General features: G+C 44.1%; 1 protein-coding gene across 1 annotated transcript in view; it reads left to right on the top strand.

The window, feature by feature from the left end:
• The window catches only part of BABAM2 (BRISC and BRCA1 A complex member 2), a 393,748-nt gene that overhangs the window by 297,158 nt on the left and 81,453 nt on the right, over positions 1-15,137 (top strand). Inside the window, exons 8-9 of the mRNA XM_028099423.1 lie at positions 10,961-11,060; positions 14,181-14,251. Of these exons, the coding sequence (XP_027955224.1) occupies positions 10,961-11,060; positions 14,181-14,251 (171 nt within the window). The remainder of the gene's footprint in view (positions 1-10,960; positions 11,061-14,180; positions 14,252-15,137) is intronic.

Below are 15,137 nucleotides of genomic sequence, written 5' to 3' on the forward strand. Positions count from 1 at the left end.
TGTGATGGCAGAAGCATGTCTAAGTAATGCCCAAGACACTGCCTTAGGCTTCTGCTGACAGCCCCAAGCTCCTCACAAAACAGTGAAGGTTTGGCCCGCATACCATCAAGAAGCCAACATCCCCATCCTAAGTACAGGCCTGGCCTAAGGTTAACAGTAAGACCAGCATTTTGTTGCTTCATTTTCCTATTAAGCTCTGGGTTGCTGATTGAAGCAAAATTCCAATGTATTGACACACTACCACATTGTTAACACGATAGGGAGGATTTGATTATGGGAGAACAAGTCCAAAAACGGTAAATTAACAAAACAAAACAAAAAAAAAAAAATCCGGGCTTTGCTTCTCAAGGCAGCTTTTATGGTTGCATTCCTTTATTTGATGTGGTTCCCTCCTTCTCCTGTGCCAAACGGTGCAGTGTGGAAAAATGATGAAGTTGCAAAAAAGGGCAAGGGAGGGGCCAGGAGGAGATAGGGAGTGAACTGTTTAGTAACAAGAGAAAGAAAACAGAGCTTAGGGATCAAAGACAAAAATACCTGTTTCTGGAAGCAGGAGAAAGAAAGAAACGCGGGATTCCTTTCCCTGTGCTTGGGTCCAGACTGAGCCCACTGTTAGCTGGCACCTTTCAGGCCAACCCTGAAAGCAGGAGAGAGAGAGGCCACAAGCTGCCTATAGGTGAGAAGAACAGCAGTTGGAGAAAGTCAGAGCTGAGTGCCGTGGGTTACCAAGACCAGCAGGGTTAGCCAGGGAGGGCCCCAGGGAAGAGGGGTGGAGAACAAAGCCTGCCTTCCATCATCAGATTATGGGACTGAACACGTTTTAACACCAGCCAATCTTGGAGGCAAGTCCTAAGACAAGCATCGGAATCTAAATGAGGAAAAATGTTTCCATGCAAGAACAGGATTTTATTTATTTACAATTTTCAGGCTGGGCAGCTTTTCTAATTGTATGGTGTGTGACTACCCGAAGTGACATTTTCTGAGTTTTAAAATTATCTCTTTTTGCACTGTGAAAAGAGCATATATGATTCATCTTAATATTTCTGAGGATCAGTCACCAACTAACAGCTAGTATTTTGGGTGGGAGGAAGGCTTTTGTAGGCAGCTTTTTCACCTAGCATAGAAGTAGAAAGCACCAGAATATGCCTCAAGCTTCATTTGAGATGATAGAAATAGCTCTCTTGCACAGCTCCAATCCAGTATCATTATGAGAACTCCCACAGTCCACGAGGTGCCTCGAGGTGCCTAACGCTCACCTCACCTTTGCCTAAAGAAGACTTATGCTTGCAGTTGCCCTGCTGGTCGAGCGTAGTTTGTAAGAGGTTTGACCAAAGGGGCTGCTTTTCGTTTTTGCTAACCTACTCCAGGTCTTTTTGCCTCTGTTTCTTCCTGGATACATCCCTATCTTCAGCATCCCTAGAACTGTCAAATGATCCTATGATCCTAGATCGAGAGCCAGCAAGCAAACTACAGCCCACTTTGTTTGGCTCATGAGCTAAGAGTGATGTTTCACATTTCTTAAATGGCTAGAAAAACACTTAAAGAGTAATATTTTGTGATGTGTAAAAATTTTATGAAATCCACATTTTAGCGTCCATAAATAATTTCATTGGAACCCGGTGCGTCACCCGTTTACGTATTGTCTGTGGCTGCTTTCATGCCACGGCGTCAGAACTGAGCGGTTGCGACAGAGACACTGTGGCCACAGAGCCGACACCATTTACTGCCTGGCCCTTTACTGACGAAGTTTGCTGACCCCTGTCCTAGGCCCTTTCACAATGATGGTTTCAGAAAAGATGTATACATTTACTGACTTTTAATGTCCATTTTGGAAATCGGACTCCCGTATCTTTCCCTACATTCATTTGACTTTAATACCACAAATATTTATTGAGTGCCTACTATGAATTTGTCATTACTCCTGTTTCTGGTGTTACGGCAGGGACCAAAACAGACAGAGGTCCCCATTCTAGTGAAGGGTGCTGGGGGGAGACAAGAAACAAAGAGCGTATGGGGAGTGTCTTCTGGACGCGTATGCCATAAGAAAGGTAAAACAAAGACGGCGGGATACCTGGGATGGAGGTGGGTTGTTACAAGTAGCGGGTTCAGGAAGTCTTACGAGGACAGTGATATTTGCGGGAGCCCTGAAGCGGGTGTGACAGCAAGCCCCGCAGATGGCTGGGAAGAGAGAAGAGCGGAAGGACCGGGCCAGCTGTCTGAGGTGGGATAGTCCCGGCCTGTCCATGGCGCAGGGATCCAGATGAGAAGTTACGGGAGCCTGGGCAGGGCTGACTGAACGGGGCTTGTGAGAGAGAAGAGCCCGGGACGCCTGAGGAACCAGTAGGCCGGAGCTGCCATTGGCTGGCTGCTGGACGAGGGCGGGAGCGGGAGGTGCTGCAGGCGGGCTTTGCCGTGAGCAGGTGGAGTCAGAAACGCACTTTAGACATTTAGACATGGGGGGGGGCGGGCAGGGAGTAGGCAATAGGCTATCTGAGTCCCAGGTTAAGGGAAGGTCTGAGCTAGAGTATAAGTTTGGAAGTTGTCAGTATAAAAGAGACATGTTAAGCATTGAGACTGGCTGAGATTCAGTCTCCAACTTCAGACTGTTCCTTCTCTCCAGGACATCTCTTACTCTCTGACTAAACAGAACTTCTTTTCTTATCTTTTCTTTTTAGATTTTATTTTTATTTATTTGTCAGAGAGAGTGCAGGAGCACAAGCAGGGGGAGTGGCAGGCAGAGGGAGAGGGAGGAGCAAACTCCCCGCTGAGCAGGGAGCCCGATGCGGGACTCGATCCCAGGACCCCGGCATCATGACCCGAGCGGAAGGCAGATGCTTAACTGACTGAGCCACCCAGGTGTCCCCAGAACTTCTTTTCTAACCTCAAATTTTCTTTCCTGCCCAGGTCACCACTGGCATGCATCAAGATCTACCATTGTATCTTCTTCCTCCCTCTCCAGGCAGTTGCCCTGTCACAGGTAGCTCTCCTGGGCAGCCTCAAGTGTGAAAGGTGCCCTTCTCACGGGGGCAAAAGCTGCTCACTGTGGTCCGGGATCCATGGTCTGCAGCCCACAGAGTCTCTAGCCTTTGATCCAGTGCCTTGCCCTTTTAAGTAGAATCTGTGGCCTCCTTACTTCAGTCCCCAGTCTTGATTTGACTACTCCCTCGCCTCGTCTTCTGGTTACCCACATGTAACTACACTGCCTTTTGCCTGTGAATAAACTCAGTGGTAATCACCTTTTTTCTAGTTGTTTCCATAAGTATCTTATACTCCTACACTACACCTTACTCCTTAAGAGCATGTCTGTGTTTCCTTCACCTTCTTGTCCACAGTGCCTTTCAAATTGTCAGTGACCTAATGCCCCAGGGATGGGAGGCGAATTTGCTTTTACCATACCTTTCCCCATTCCTGGTCCCAGGTGTGCACCCTCGGCATGAGGTACAGAGCAATGGTGTGAGGACCACCTGCACCTGCATCCCCTAGGGAACCTCTTAAAATGCAGATTCCGAGGTCCCATCTCAAACCTAATAAATCGGCTTCTCTGGGATGGTGCCTGGGTATCTTGAGTTTTTAACAGGCTCCCCAGGTTCTTCTCACACCGTCATGAGAACTAGTGCAGAGAAAAAAATCACAAGCCCGTTTCACTGTTTCCAGCTGTCGGACCTTGGGCAAGTCATCCATCTCAAGCCTCAGTCTTCTCATTTCTACAATGAGTGTAGTAAGACTTGCTACCAACTTTGTAAGGCTGTTGTTAAAAAAAAAAAAAAAAGAGGAGCACTTTGGAAACAAATTATAAAGTGTTATGTACCGGCACCCTGGCTAATCTCGTCTTCTGGTATCTTTGCTTGTTTTTGTGTGCACAAGCCCAACTGCAGCTTCCTACAGATTAGCTCTTGGAGCACAGAGACCAGCAATGTGTGCATGAAGTTGCCTAATGCTGTTTGTGTGCCTGAGGCTCTAGTAAAAAACAGTAAACAGGAATCAGGTGGATATCCTTCTCTGCCCTACACAGGCAGAGGCATTTTTTTCCCTTTTCTCTGCATTTCCTTTGACCATTAAAACCAGTGTGCAGTGAGGAGGGAGGTATAAAAATGCTTGTGCATTTAGCTGAGGTTAACTATGGTATGCATTGATTTTTTTACTGGCTTTATTGAAGTATAACTGACAAAGTTGTAAGTTCTTCAAAGTATACAATGTGACAATTTGATGTATGTATGTATTGATTTTTTTTCCCAGTAAATATGTTATAAAAGTACTTCATAGGAAAAGTAACCTGTACCTGTACCTGGATAATAGAGCAATAAAGCCATTCACTGGGGTCTGAGTTGTACATTTCTAACAAACTCGTAGTAAAATATACTCAGTCTCGATGCCTGATGCTTGAAAATAGTTCCATTTCTTAAAGAAATTGTGGTGGAATCAACTGCAGATAATAGGCCAGGGATCAGAAGCTTTTCTCTTGCTTCGCCTGTTCATGTCTTGCGCGGCCAAGGCATCATCGTAAGTAGTTCATCCCAAACCTTAATAGAACATCTGCTAAGTCCATTGTTGTTTCGGGGGATTTAAATGCTTTTCCACATGCCAACAGAATCCTGATGGTGGACATCTGTTAAGGTTGCTGTCCCTTGAAGGCTTTTTTAAGATGTTAACAAACTTAAAAAACACATTTCTGAACAAAAGCTTGGTTAGTGTTCATGTCGTGAGACATATTCTGTTTGCAGTTACAATATTCCCATCTTTTGTATTTTTTTTAATGTCAGGTTTCCTTGCTTGCATGCCACCTCCTATCTGCTGGGAGTTGCCCGTCAGGTCCTCTGGCCCTCAGAGTTCTTCTGGGTTTCCTGGGGTTCATTTGCCGAGAATGAAAAAGGCCTTCATTGCTTCGGTTTAGGTACCTAAACCAGTTTAATAAATGTTCCTGGAAACAGCCTTTGTGGTTCAGCCTGAACTATCCAAGCCACAAGGAGCCTGTGAACCTGATGCACGTGGAACCAGATGTCAGGTCTGCAGATAGATTTTTGCGTCAGAAATCACAAAAGTGGTACCTGAAGGCCTAAGTGGCGGGGGGGGGGGATAGATTTAGGTCAGAGACACCTGGATTTAGATGCCTCTCTGCCATTTACCACCTACGTGACCTTGGAGAGGTTCTGTAGCTTCTCTAAGCTCCAGCCTTCCCATCTGTAAAATGGGATAACACCTCTGTCGCAGGTTTGTATGAAGCAGAGATGATGTCATACGGGAGGGCACTTAGCATAATGCCTGATACCTAGTGCTCCTTAAATGGAGTTATTATTCCTGTCCCATCCTGTGGAAAATTCACTCACTATACCAACGAAATCCGTCATATTTTAAACTCTTCATGTATACTGTACATAAGCAAGGAACAGCTGATTCAAATAGTCCATAGAGTATGTCTTCACATTTTTAAGTCACTCTATTTAATGATTCCATAACTTGCTAAGTAATTTCACTTAACAGTTTCAGCTTCTTTTTAGACTTTGCTCCAGAGGAACATTTCATATTTATCATGGTCTCAGAACATTTCCATTCTCATATGTCCCTCTAAAAATGGGAAACAAGAAATGGAATATAGTACTCTAATAAAGACCTGCTATATACTGTGAAGCATGTTTAATGGAAATACTGGGTTAGTCACAAATGCAACATGGCCAGGCCTCCATCAGTTCTTATTGAACGCCTCATCCAGTTTGACTTCCCAGATTTTCTTCTACTTGTAAACTTAATTTGTCACTCGGATCTCTTATTTTTTCTCCTGTTATACTCATTGAGATTTTTTTCAGTTTTGATTTAGACCCTGGTTTTGTTTAACTGAGGTATCAAGAGACTCTTGATATGGCTTAATGTTGAATCTATGAAATGAGACAGGGGCTAACAACATCTCTAGAAAATGCTTCACTCGCACAAAGAAAATCCAGATGGGGAAACCAGCAAACCAGAGTCTCTCCTTAATGTATTGTCTGTGCACTGCTGGGTTTTCAGAGGCTAGATAGGACTTTTTTTCTCTGTCCTACAAGTTAACTTGTTGTGACATATGATATCTTAAGACAAGAACAAATGAGATGACACAGTGCTGAGTTTCATGGATCTAAGCTTTTTTGAGGATAATTTCAGCCACTTAAACCACTGTTTCAGGACATGGGGGGTAGAGTTTTAAATTTTTCACACTCTTTCTACGAAAGACTTTCTGACGAAAAAGATGTAGACCTTGGAACCAAGAAGACCGGGTTTTGAGCCCATCTCTGCAGCTTAATTGCTGGGTGACCTTGGAAAAACACTTGGATCCTTAGAATCTCAGTGACCCCTTCTGTAAATTGGACTACTTAGGTCTACTTGGCCAGGTTGTTATGAGGTTTAGAGATAATGAAATGCCTAGTAGAGTGCCTGGCTAAAGCAGATGCTCAGTAAATCACAGTGACTTGTGTTTTGCTGTAATGGGTCTCCTGGCAGGCCACCAGGAAACATACTCTGGCATTATAGAGTGCCCCAGATTCCTGAGGGCTTGGCATTCCTCTACCTTGAAGGGAATTAGCAGTAGTGCCCTAATACAGATCCAGAACAGGAAACTGAAGTCCTTACACAGAGTTGGGCACACAGTGAGTGTTTGTTGAGTTCAATTGAGAGTTCACCTTTCCTTAGGATGTGTCTTAGCTTGGGGGCTCATGGCAGCTTGAGTCCATCTACCATCCTGGAAGTTCCCCCTGTCAGTGCTTCACCCTCCAACACTCCCCTGAATCATCCTGTGGAGGAGGCAACCAGATCATCTTCCTCTCCCTCAGAACCCGATTCGGAGGCAGAGCAGGATGGTAACGCTGATCCAAGTGTCTCTAACAGGGCCTTGACATAACCCTGGACCATAGCGTACACAAGCAGGAGACATTTTAGAATAAAGTCACTCGTAGAGTGCTTGGTGCTCTCTTCATATTACTCTAATTCTCATTGTTGCTTTATCACTTGAGAGAGGTGGGTCTTTTTGAGAATAGTGTTATCCCACGGCACTGATGAGAAAATTGAGTAGAACCAAACAGAACAAATGTGGCGGAAGCAAGAATTATAATTGAAAATCACTGGCCCTTCTGATTTTCTCCAGTGCGAGGTCATGTTTTGCTCATTTTATTTGGCCAGTGAGGTAAAACCCCACACGGAGAGGAGGGAGTTACCGCTCCATAATAGGTTAAATCAAACCCCATTGTCCCAAGTGAGATCTTCAGACAGGCCAACTCCCTGCGTTTTTCCATGTCAAAATGCTCAAAAATATTTCCCTTGTGCTGTAGCACCGTAGCCAAGTCAAGTCTTCGATATTACAAGTGCTCTGAATATTTGCAGACAGAGCCCCGTTCCCAAAAGGCTCTATTAGCAGTATTTGCATAGAAAACAATCGCATCAATACAGTGAACACAGACAATTCTTATATTTGATTTTTAGATCCAGTGAGACGGACCTGGAAGTGTTTTTCTGGCTACTATTTGGTCTATTTAACTCCATTGTTGGAAAGGTTTCTCAGACTCTGGCCTTGTCCTTCTAATTTATATCCACAGATTCAGTTTCTGAATTCCTAGGTCTGAGAATTAGCAGCGAATTTCACATCTCATTTCAGTCCATAAAGAGACGTAAGGTACTTTCTCATCAAAACGGCCCCTTCACCCCTTTGTCCTCCCAATCTCAGCCTGAGACCCCCGCTGCTCTAGTTGACTTTTCCTCACTTTTTACCCTGCTTCCTCCCCTCACGGGTCTGGAGATCAGAAGAATCCACAGCAGTGGTCCCTTCCATCCCCTGCTCGCCCTGCTCCCCCCTGCCCCTCTCCGCCACCACGGAGCTTGTCAGTCCAGCCCTGCCTTCTCTCCAGCCAGCCCTGCACCCCTGGGAAGCGCTCAGGGAGTCCTGCAATCTCTGCACATGCTGAGCTTTTCGTTGTATGTGCTCCACTCAATAGTTTTTGATTCATGAATATTAAGTAATTAGAGCTCACCCGGCTGGACCTCCGTCCTGTACCCTTTAAAAACGTAATAGCTTTTTATTTCATGGCACTTGACTTTGTTTATTCAGCACAATCAGGGCAGCATTCAGGCTATAGCAGGCCTGTTAAATATTTACCCACAAGGCGGATATTTATACATGAATCAGCAGCGCTTATCAGTATATGATGCTGGCAGTCAGGTTCAGTACCCTCACAAGCTGAGGAACTACTGAGTTAAAGAAAGGGTGCAGTAAGTGTCCTTTTAAAAATAAATCCAGCGACTGTGGTTGTTTGATGGTTGGGGTGGGAGAGACTGAGGTAGGAGCAAAATGCATGGGGATGCTTGCTCTGCTGCGGGGTGGAAAATTGTAAAGAGAAACGAGGTGTACATCACAGAGCCTGCTTCAGTGGTGGTCTGGGTGCTTCTGGAAGCCCGATGGCATCACTGCAGTCCTGACCTAGCTCACAGGGGGCCACACCCTCTGTTTCTTCCCATCCCTGGAGCCATTTCAAGAGTCAAATCCCCCTGCTCTCAGGGAGGCACGGAATCCGGCAGTAACAGCGTGGACTCCAGCAACAGGCCAACCCGAGTTGAGATCTTTGCTTTACCATCTCCTAGTTGTGTGAACCCAAGGGAATTTCTTCTGCTGTCTGAGCCTCAGTTTCTTCACCTGTAGAATTACAGTGCGAATTCTTACCTCACTGAATTGTGGGGAGGATTAAATTAGGTAATGAGAAAGCACCTAGTAACAAGTGTTAGTTCCCGATAACCACAGAAGCAGAGTGCAGAGAGATGGGCCCGGTGGCCAAGCAGCCAGTCTTTGGACTTCTCCACACCTTTGCCTCTTTCCATCATTATAGGCAATTTTTGTTTAATGGCTATGTGTCAGAAGCAGAGGGAGTCTCAAGTTTAGAGGATTACCCCCAGACTATTTTCATTTTTTTGTACTCAATTTAATGAATGATTAAGAACTTGTCCTGTAGTATTGTATATAGGTCGAAGCCCATTGTAATCAATTCCAGGAAACTGTCCAAATGATTTTATTTTCTGGAATTTCATTATGCTAAAGATTGTTCTTCAAGTACGCTATGAGAAGCCTGGATCTTGGTATTTCTATGTTATACAGATATTTCCCCCCCAGGAACGATAAGATAAAAATATTGGATCTCTTTCTCTTATACTGTAGAATTTTCTTCTTAATCAGTTTCCATCCTAATGGAACTGTTAGAACCTTCCACTTAGAAGTGTGCTCTTTGCGTACTCTTCCAGTTCACAAGAAGTCATAGGAATTTTCCTAGCTTCCTTCAGAGTTTAGGCTGAATCTCCTCCAATGTCTGCTCTGAGAGTAGCAAACGGAAGTGATGTTCTTGCTGATTCTCTGCAGTTGCAGACTGTAGATGATTCATTAATGTCATACTTAGTCAAATGCTGTCTCATAATTTTCTCAGTTGTCAGAGTTGTTGTGCTTTTTAGGTCTCATTTGAATAGAAAAAGTCAACAGCAAATATTTCCACCCCGTTGACTTCCTCACATCACCCGGGATTTTATTTACGTGTTGGGGCTTTTTCATTCCATAAATAAATAAACATAATATCCATTTCTACTGGAAAAATTAATTTCAGGAATCTGTGGTCAATAGGGAGACAGGTTGGGTCTGGGACCCTTTCAGTACTTACATGTATTGTTCCCTGTATTGCAAACCCTAGGCTAAGTCTGTCTGCTCTAAACTATTTAAGAATGATTTTCTAGACTGTTATTGTGAAGCACTTTGCTTCCATTTACAACCTTGTAACTGGGGATTTGGTTAATGAATAATCACAGCATTAACGGATCTTAGGGGTCTCTTTATACCCCACCATATTACAGAGGTGGTTTAAGGGGCTTTTACGGTAAGAAACCTATACATTAAAATAAACTTCAAACAAGAAAAGCAAATTAGGACCAAAGCAAAGTGAGAGTAGGAAAGAAGATGAAATCAAGATTAAGGATGGGATACAAAATGTATACTGTGAGGTTCTGAGCAGTTTCTTTAATAATGGTATGCTGGTTGATTTAAACTGAAAGGGAATCTCCACAAAAGTCCTGGAAACTATTTCTGGATCAGCGTTGTGTCTTAGTGCTTGGATCAGTGATTTTTGACTGCACTTTCTTGTTTAGATGAATGTCAGTATTGACTTGGACTAGTTACAGACTTTACCCAGATTGACCCAGAGACACAGTGTTTCAGAAGATGTTTAGTTAGTTGCCACCATTTAAAACTTGAGAACTTAAATCATCTGGATTTCTGGCTTCACGTGAAAAATAAGGGTCCATGAAGACCAGGCTTGTTTCCACCATGGCAGAGATCAGCTGGAGTTGAATGGTGGAGAGCCCTTCCCACTGTGCAGAAACTCTCCAGTTCTCTGTGCTCATTTGTATCACCTCCCTGGGCCGGGTAGAGCCTGGAGTCTGCAGCCCCTGTCCTAGACCACTGGCCCCACACTAAGCTCGAGGAGGCTAAAGCCCCAGGAGGCTTCCCCCCGGGCAATAAAGCTGGTAAGGGGCAGAGCCAGTCCCTCCATTGCGCCCTGGTGGTGCTGAAGGAATTCAGTTCAGTTCAATATGGGGGTTTAAGGAGTGACTTGTCTTTGCCCAGCACATAATGGAGAGTATGGAAATGTGTGTGTCCATCCGAAGTCCAGCCCATTAATATTGGTAAGACATTTACCCACACCAATCAGAATGTGCTAATTTGTCCTGTTGTGTGATGGAATCATTAGTTTTTACTGATCATTAGTTGGTAGTCATGGGCAATCTGAACATGCTGATTTAACAAAACAGATAAAAATAAAGAAATGTAATCATAAAGTGAAGCCCGTGTTCCCATCCTCATTAACTCAAGTGGTTGGTGGGCAGACGTTAAGAGAAGGCGAGTCTGTTTGGGGTTATCACTTCCTGCATTGCTGGAGCCCTAAGAGAAGTGTCCCTTGTACTCTTGTCCTTTCAGTGCACTTGGAGGCTCCTCAGCTCTTCATATCCCAGCTTTTCCAGGAGGAGGATGTCTCATTGATTATGTGCCTCAAGTATGCCACCTACTCACCAACAAGGTAAAAGCAAGTCTCCTGACCCTCCCCTCACGAGGCTCCTCCCTCCAGCATAGCTCCGCCCCGGCATTGTCGGCATTGTCGGCATTGTCGGCATTGTCGGCATTGTCGGCATTGTCGGCATTGTCGGCATTGTCGGCATTGTCGGCATTGTCGGCATTGTCGGCATTGTCGGCATTGTCCTGCAGGCTCCGCCTCTGCACCCCATCTTGGCTTCAGCTGCCACCTGACACCGGCCTTTCGTACTTCGAATTACAGTTCATCCATTGCTCTCCCTAGTTCCTTGTGCTCCTTCTTCCTTTCCTAAGGATTCTGACTTCCTGTTCCAGTCTTATCTTCATCTTTTAAATTTCTACCTCCTCCTCCTTAAATTTCCTTTATGTCCTAAGTTTTTGCTAGATCTTGCACCTTTGAACTCCTCCATTTCCCAGTTATCTCGTGCATGCATGCATGAGTGTGTGTGTGTGTGTGTGTGTGTGTGAGTGTGTGTTTGCCACCAGTGAGTATCAAGGTAATTCACTAGAACTGCCTTCAGCTCTTTCTGCTTTTCTCTACCTCACTTGTTACCAGTCAGTGCTTGATTCTCCATGTCCTGTCTAGGAGTAGCTTGCCAGAGTCCCACTCCCAGGGGCAAGATTTCCAGGTCAGCTGGTTCGGTAGGCAGGCCCATCAGGTTATCTAAAGCTTTCTCTTAGCTGCAAGAATGAGTCAGTACATTGGCGAGTAGCTGAGTTTACATTAATGGCTATTGCCAGATATGTCTAAAAAGTACACCGGTGTAGTTAGCTGAAAACCAGAGATGTTCGTCCACAAGTAATACTGACTTTCTTTCTTCTCCCACATTGACTGACTCCGTTTGCCCAGTTCCCAAAGTACTGTCTCCTGTGCTCCTATTGACTTGTGCTCATTGGCTTGGAAAAGAAATCTTCTGTTTGTCTCTTTCTTTCAAAAGATAGCTCATCTCTATATAGGAAATATTTTTAAAGTACAATAATATTTCAGAGGCTTCAGTATTATTTTTTAAATGTCAGGGAAATGAAAATCTGGCAAGTCTGAAGTCCCTGGGTTTGGCGCGGACTCCAGGGCATCTAACTCGTGGGGTGGTTGCTTCTTATTGGACCAAATTCCCCCAGCCTCTGCCCTCCTTCAAAACTGATCGGAGGATAGAATTCTTATTTACGTTGTGGGACTTTGCACTGCCTTCAAATCTGTGTCCCAGTATTATAGAGAAACATGCAAATTTGGCCTTCCAGAACGGAGAAGAAAAGCCTTTTTTTAAAGCTCTCCAATTGAGATTAATTCCTAGTCATACTTTTTCCTCAAAAAAAAAAAAAATTCTATTACCATTTTCCCCAAAATGCAAGAATCAGTCCATTTTTCTTATCTGGTTCCCTTTCATTAATTTTACTTGTCTTTTAAAATTGATGTTCTTATGCTTGCTACAAACGAGGACAGTATGGGTTGCTTTTAGAAACAATCTCTTCAAATGAATTTCCATAATTACGTTGGAATCTATCTTTATAGCCAGTTTTGTTGTGGGTTTCTGTTAAAATGGTTTTCTGTTTTTAAAATCAAGTACACAGAACTGTTTTCATCCCCTTTTTAAACAAAGCCACTTAAGCAAACTTATCATCTGTTTTTCTTTTCCCAAAATAACATTTCTGATCCTGCATTAAGGCTGCAAAGTAAGCACTGTTTTTATAAATTGACATAAACCCCTATTATATACATAGAATTGTTTTACTTTTAAAGGGTACAAAGTGGCTATCACTACCAATTGTGTCAAGGTTATTTCAAGCACTTTATCTCAAGCTTTTGTTAGCCATGGAAACTCATTGTGGCTACAGCCAATATAAACGATTTGGGGGGCCTCTTTCTCCCGTTTCTTTGAGCCATTTCTTTGAGGACATTATAAGGAATGTATTTTGGTGTTAGTAGCTGGTGGGTAAATGACTAACTTTCAGATGTCCAGCTTAATAAGTTCACAATTTTTTTTTATAAAAACTGTCATTTGGTGATAACAAGGAAATATAAAAAGGCAAAATAAAATCCCCTATTGTAACGCTCCTTTCCTGGATATTAGGAATTTGAAAAGAAAGAATTCAGCGTTGTCCTGCCTTTTCAATAGGAGTTGTAGTTCAGCATAAAATAGCCCCCACTGATGAAAGGAAGCTCTTTTTTACAGACAACTGCCTTCTGATAAATGCGCAACGGAGTGATAGAATTTAAAAAATCACCATTTTTTGGCTCCTAATGAAATAATTGATTCAGACAAGCATCTCCAGCAGGTACTAAAACCATGAGGTGAAAGGTTGAGAGGGGGGCTAGATCTTCATATGGTTTGAGAAGTATGCCCGCGGGTCACTCCCAGCGGCAAAGGGGAAACCTCCCTTTACAGTGGAGTGCTCTTGCTGTCGTCTCCTTAACCAGTGATCAAGCCCACTATTACCTATGAGGTTTTCTTGCCAAAAATTTTTAACCTGAATCTAATCACACCTTTAGTCTAACTTCCGATTTATAGGAAATGTAGGGATTAGAGGGAATAGGAAGGAAACAACCAGAGAGTCTGGAATGCAGAACATCCTACACGACAACTAGCCCAATTTCTCTGAAAAGTCAATATCATATATCACATAGACAAATGTACACACCCCAAGAGGTACTCTTATTCTACATTAAAAGACGTTCTAGATTAAATGCCTGATCCTTTATTATACACCCTGCCTTTTAAAAGAATATTTTGGGGACAACTGGGAAGTTGTGACAATGCCCAGGATACTAGATGACGTCAGAGAATGATTGCTAGATTTGTTGGGTATGATAATGACATTGTGGCTCTGTAGGAAAATGTCTTGTTTTTTGGAGATACACGCTCACCTGTCTAGGGGCAAACTGTCATGGTGTCTTTAATTTCCTTTGAAGTGTTTCAGCCAAGATTGAGTGATAGCTTGATGGGGAGGTAGATGGCTGGATTAAGCAGCTAGACAAAATATTCACAGTTGTTGAACATAGGTGATGGGGATGTGGGTATTCATTTCACCGTTCTTTCTACTTCTCTGAGTCTCGGAAATGTAAGAAAGCATTTGAGAATTCCCTACGCCTCATCTTCGGGTTCTGTTCCAGGTGCAGTATGTGATTCAAGGGTACCACAAAAGAAGGGAGTATATTGCTGCTTTCCTCAGTCACTTCGGCACGTAAGTTCCTCCTTGTTTAAAGCGAATGCCAGCAATGTCCTCATGTCCTGAGGGCCCGAATGTGAGAGCTTGATTAAGAAAATAGCAGTTTGTGGGCTTCTATATACTAGCTTTTCAATGCCATTTGGAGTCTTTTTGGTATGTTGATCACACTAAAGCTCCTAGGAAGATTGTTTTTTAGGATCCTTTGCTAAATCATAGAAGCAGATCTCTTCCTTGGAGCAGCATCATGACTAACCACAAACCCAGCAGTAACAAGGGCAGCCCTACGTGCTTGTTCTAGGGCTCTTTACAGTTTGCACAGTGCTTTTCACCTCCATCTGCTCCCAGGAGTCATGAGTGAGCCAGCCATATTGGCACAGTTGACTCAAGAAAGACCGGAAACTTTGAGTAGCCTAGGAACCCGAGGGAAGTCACCCGCCTGGCAGAGATCGTGCCAGGGTGGGAGCCCGGGTTCTCAGGACTCAGGTGTCCCAACAGGGCTCCTACTCGCAACTTGCCACCCAGATCTGTGGACGAAATCCAGCATTAGACCCAAGAGCAGCGACTCCCACTTAGGATTAGGAGGAGGCACAGGGAGGGGAGGGGGACACCTGTGACTGCAGGCAGAGGGGGCGTCTCCTCCTACTGCTACTCGCCCCCCCCTGCAGGTTGCCAGTGGCCCTGCTGCTCTGCAGCTGTTTCCTTAGATGACATCAGAGGCCTCCTTGAGCTTAGCCCGGGGCAGAGGGAACCTGTTTTCCCCACAGTCTTCTTCAAAAGGTGGGGCGTTCTACCCATTCAGGGGCACTGAGCCCCAAGGGGGTCAGTGGTCTGCTTCTCTTCCACCTTATTCTGGAGAAGGTTTATAAATACAGAAAGATATATATAGTAACGCAAAATTAAA

The sequence above is a fragment of the Eumetopias jubatus genome, unplaced genomic scaffold, assembly GCF_037043125.1.
Source record: "Eumetopias jubatus isolate StellerSeaLion01/CBP00866 unplaced genomic scaffold, mEumJub1_p1.0 scaffold_9, whole genome shotgun sequence".
In the NCBI taxonomy this organism is placed as follows: Eukaryota; Metazoa; Chordata; class Mammalia; order Carnivora; family Otariidae; genus Eumetopias; species Eumetopias jubatus.